A 4,344-nucleotide genomic window follows, 5' to 3' on the forward strand; every position below is an offset into this window, starting at 1 on the left:
CTTATGCTAAAGCAGTTATSTTTCTCAACTAAACCCATAAATCTTATCAGGAAGTAACTCAAAGTCTGTTTGACAAGGCTGGGTTTCTTTCTTCTTTCCCATATAAAGACATACGGGCTGAATTCTTGCTGCACCATTTTTATCCAGGTTGGCATGGGGTGTTCACACCTGMAGAAATATTAATTTGAATCCTTTCCCCACATTTCTCTAAGTGAGGTGGGTGCTTGTATCTGCCGTGGTTATGGGGGTTTCTCTCTTCTGTCCAGCAGTGTCACACAGTCCCTGCCAGTTCTCCATAATTGTTTTTTTGGGTAGGGGGAGGACAATATCACGTGGTGCTGACAGAGAGGGGCTGAGCTCTGAGGTGCTGGAAGCTCTGCTGAAAGCCCATCTTCCTGTTTCCTTGTGACCTGGCTTGCAGACATTTGGGGACAAACTGTAGGGATGTGTATCCAAGCCATTCTCTTGTTTGGGAATCTCACAGGACCTGAGGAGGAGCCCCTGGYCCTGGGAAGAGCTCAAGGGCAGTGAGGGATGGGGTCACTGTGCCTGCTCAGAGTCAYGGCTGTGCTTTCACAGAGGGATCARCCCCAKGGAATGGCATGGGATGGCCTGGCCGGGTGTGTGACAGTGTCACCAGGGTATCCTTGGGTGGGGTTTGAGTGCCCAGGAATGGGCAGCACCCCAGCAGTTGGATGACTGTGAGAGTCATGGAATGTCCCTCCTCARTGGACTTCCCCCTCTAGCTCTGGCGTTCAGGAGTCATTTGCTTCTCTTGGCAGCCCTTGCACGGTTTTCCTGGGGAGAAGGACATGTCAGTGCTGCTGGGTGATGTCTGACCCAAGCAGGCAGAGCCCCACATCCCCTGGGTGTGGCTGATCCCAGGGCATCCCGTGGTCAGAGTAGTAGCTGCCACCAAAGGCTGTGTTWGCTGGGAGCTGCCTGTGCCTTGGAGCATCATTAGGAGCCTGTTGAGCCTTGTCCAAAGGCTGCTGAAGTGAAATGGAAAACTTGATAATCTGAAAAGCCTTGATCAGATTTAGAGGGGAGTAAAAGACTCTGAGTGTGTCTGAATGGGTGTGGGGTAGAGACACCTGTGTGTGCCCTGAGCTCTGGGGCTGGAGGAGGAGGRGGAGAGGGTGGGYAGGGGTGACCCCATGGTTGTGGTTGGGGGGAAGATGAGAAGCTGGAGAGTGGAGAGACCATATCTCATCAGGCTTCTGGTTGAACCTGTTTAATGTTTTCTCTAGGGGTGTTTTGGGCATGTCCTGGCTGTGTTTGCTGCCCTTGGCAAATCTTGAGCTGTGCAGGGGCTGGAGGCCTGGGGCTGCTGGGCACTGGCACGATGAGAGTTGCCGTGCTGGGGTCAGGTCCTGCAGGGTGTGTGTGTGTGTCCTTGTAGGTCCATGGTGAGCAGCTGCCCCAAGCCAGGCTGTGAATGTGCCAGGAGTCAGTCCAGGGCCCGATTTCTGGATTTCAGTTAGACCCTAAGGCACTGAAGAGCTTGACAGTGGGGGGCCAGGCTGAAGCACAGGCCAGCGTGTGTGAGGGTCTTTGAATAAGCATTTGTTTTTCATGCATTGGGCTGAAATCTTTTGTTGCCTTTATAGGTAAAATGAAACTTGGTGGTGAATCAGTCCCTTTAAAGTCACACAGTGCTGTAGATCTGGAGCCTGCTGCTAGAGATCAGTGATGGTAAGAGCATCAGAAATTTGAAACATCTTTATTTGGATGCTGAAAGCCTCCATGGTTAACAGAGCTCGGGTATGAGGTTTTTATTAGAGAGAATCCCCTGTAGTTTAGGGGAAAAGCCAGGCCCCAGCTGATCAAATTAAGCAGAAGCATCCTCATGCACAGGATGGGCTGTAATCRCACACTTCACAATGTCTCTGCCTCTCTCTGCCTTTCAGCTGAGGATGGCACTGCCACAGTCAGGGCATTGYCTCTGCTGCTGCCAGTTGTCCCCATTGCCCCTGTGTGCTCGGGGGACAAAGTYTCAGGAGTGGATTCTGGTGATGCTTTAAAGGAGAAGGTCATTGACTCRTGAGCTGGAGAGACAGAACCACAGGGGGACGTTTGGGATGCGGAGGAAAAGCAGTGCTTGGTTTGAGAAGAGACATTTCAGGCATCCAGAGGGAGCAAACACAAAATCCTACTGGGCAAAACAGGGGCGTGGCTCTCCAGGAGCAGCAGGTTGGAACTCAGGTCCCTGTGGGGCTGCACAGTCTGGGGGAGAGTCACTCTCGGGCTCTGTGGGACATTGYCAGGGAGATGGGAGAGGTGATGAGGAGCTTGGAGAAAGCTTTCAAACCAGGCTTTGGGTATTTTTTTTATGAATCAGAGGGAGAAATGCAAAAGAATTCAGGAAGAGGAGAGTTGCAACATCAGCGTGGTGCGGTGTGACGCAGGGGAGGGACGGGGGCCTCTCGTGGGAGGTGCTCAGGGAACCCCAAACTTGTGGCCAGAAGGAGCTGGTGCTGGTGCTCAGGGACCCCCAAACTTGTGGCCAGAAGGAGCCCAGCAGGGATCTAAGCTGGCTCGTGGCCTCCAGCCGTGATGGAGATCAGAGCAGATGCTGGGACTGGTGCTCTTACCCGAGTCAAGAACAATACTTTGCCCTATTCAATTTTTACTTTACTAAAATGAATATCATGGACTTCTTAATAGTCATAGGAGCATAAAAATCTCAGTGTATCACAATTCATCATCCTTTAAAAATTGAATTTCTGTTGAATTATGCCTTGCTGCTGTAGTGCTGGGGAAAAGCTCTTATTATTCATAACTATAAATACAGCGATGTCGAGATTTAACCGGTGCCTGAAGGCTTTATGCTGCACTTTCATATTGACAAAGCAAACACTCTTATGGATCGCTTTGGGTTTATGGGGCTGGAGGCGGCTGAGCCCTTCCCCACTGCTGGGAGAAGAATCCAGCAATCCCCCTCTCCAGTCTTCATCTCTGAGCAGGCAGGAGGTCTTGGGGTCATTTGGCTCTAGGACTGAGGTAAATGACCACCAAAAAAAAAAAGGAAATGAAAAACAGATGTAAAATCCCAGTTGGGTGGGTGAGGAAAACTTGGTCAGGCTGCTGGAGGACATGTTTCAGTAGCAGCACCAGMTTGGAGGGAGTGCTTGGGGTTGGAGAGAAGCTCCCAAGGAGTGAAGGATGATGGGAAGAGGTGGGGAAGAGGGGGGAAAGAGATGAATCCCCCAGAAACTGCCTGAGTTGCCTGGGCCTTCATCAGTTCAGAGGAGCAATTGGAACTGAATTAGAGAGACTTTATTTGCTTTCTTGTAGGAAGGTTCTCACATCCTCTTCCTTGTGGGCATCACTGAACACTTCAGTGTTCCTCCTTGGCTCCCTAAATGTTTAAACAGAGATTGGCTCCATCATGCAGTGGCTGATGGGGACAGCCCTGGCTGGGTAGGAGTTTGTTCAAGTTTATGTTTTGGTTTTTGAGCATCTATTTTGGGCCTGAAATGTGGAAAAGTTCCATACTTTGGTGCTCAGCTGAGGCTGAACTTGAGGCCATCACATGAATTTTACTGTCAGACAAAAGAGAAGGGAGTTAATCTTTTACAGGAAATAATTAACATATGGAAACAATTCTGAAAAACGGGATTGGGTAAATTTGGTCTCTAGGGATAAGGTGGGAAAGATTCTGATTGGATTTGGATGGAATTTTTTTGTGTGTGGTTATAATTAGAAATTTACACATAGCAAAAGAAGTCTTACTGTTTTATGTTGGGTATCATGGCCCAAAGGTTATTTGGAGTTTTGTTTGGTTTATGAACTCTTTTCTTAATATAGCACTTGGGCCTTGCAGAAGTTTGGCAGTTGTGTGGTTAACTTTTGACTTAGTTTGGATGTTCAGTGTTTTTGTTACAAAATATCTCTGATGTATTTTTATTTTTAATAACAAAAATYAATAATCTCTTGGGAACTGAAATTCTGTATTTGAGAAATTGCAAAGCCTCCATTTTGGGCTTTGTTCCACTGAAAGCAAGACAACAAAATTGGTGATTTCATGGTAGTTGGATTTTTTACTGCATTTCAAAACTGGATTCTGTGTAGGTGTGCAGAGCAATGAGGAAAAGTTCTAAAAATGAGAAAGCAGAATTCAGGGTTGGAGCCCCTCTGCTCTGGGGCTGAGAGAGCTGGGGGTGCTCACCTGGAGAAGGGAAGGATCCAGGGAGAGCTCAGAGCCCCTTCCAGTGCCTAAAGGGGCTCCAGGAGAGCTGGAGAGGGACTGGGGACAAGGGATGGAGGGACAGGACACAGGGAATGGCTTCCCACTGCCAGAGGGCAGGGATGGATGGGATATTGGGAAGGAATTGTTCCCTG

At 48.9% G+C, this 4,344-nt stretch overlaps 1 protein-coding gene across 14 annotated transcripts in view; it reads left to right on the plus strand.

The window, feature by feature from the left end:
• Positions 1 to 1,587: 1,587 nt before the first annotated feature.
• The window catches only part of ZNF618 (zinc finger protein 618), a 115,999-nt gene continuing 113,242 nt past the window's right edge, over positions 1,588 to 4,344 (plus strand). For 4 of the 14 annotated variants that reach the window (XM_057379804.1, XM_057379809.1, XM_057379807.1 and 1 more), the window contains exon 1: positions 1,590 to 1,695. In XM_057379804.1, the coding sequence (XP_057235787.1) occupies positions 1,693 to 1,695 (3 nt within the window). In that variant the 5' untranslated portion in view covers positions 1,590 to 1,692. Of the gene's footprint in view, positions 1,696 to 4,344 lie in introns of all 14 variants that reach the window. The other 10 variants (XM_057379798.1, XM_057379805.1, XM_057379808.1 and 7 more) reach the window with 5 other exon arrangements.

The sequence above is a fragment of the Malurus melanocephalus genome, unplaced genomic scaffold (assembly GCF_030028575.1).
Source record: "Malurus melanocephalus ecotype Western Australia unplaced genomic scaffold, MMel_1.1 scaffold_424, whole genome shotgun sequence".
NCBI lineage: Eukaryota > Metazoa > Chordata > Aves > Passeriformes > Maluridae > Malurus > Malurus melanocephalus.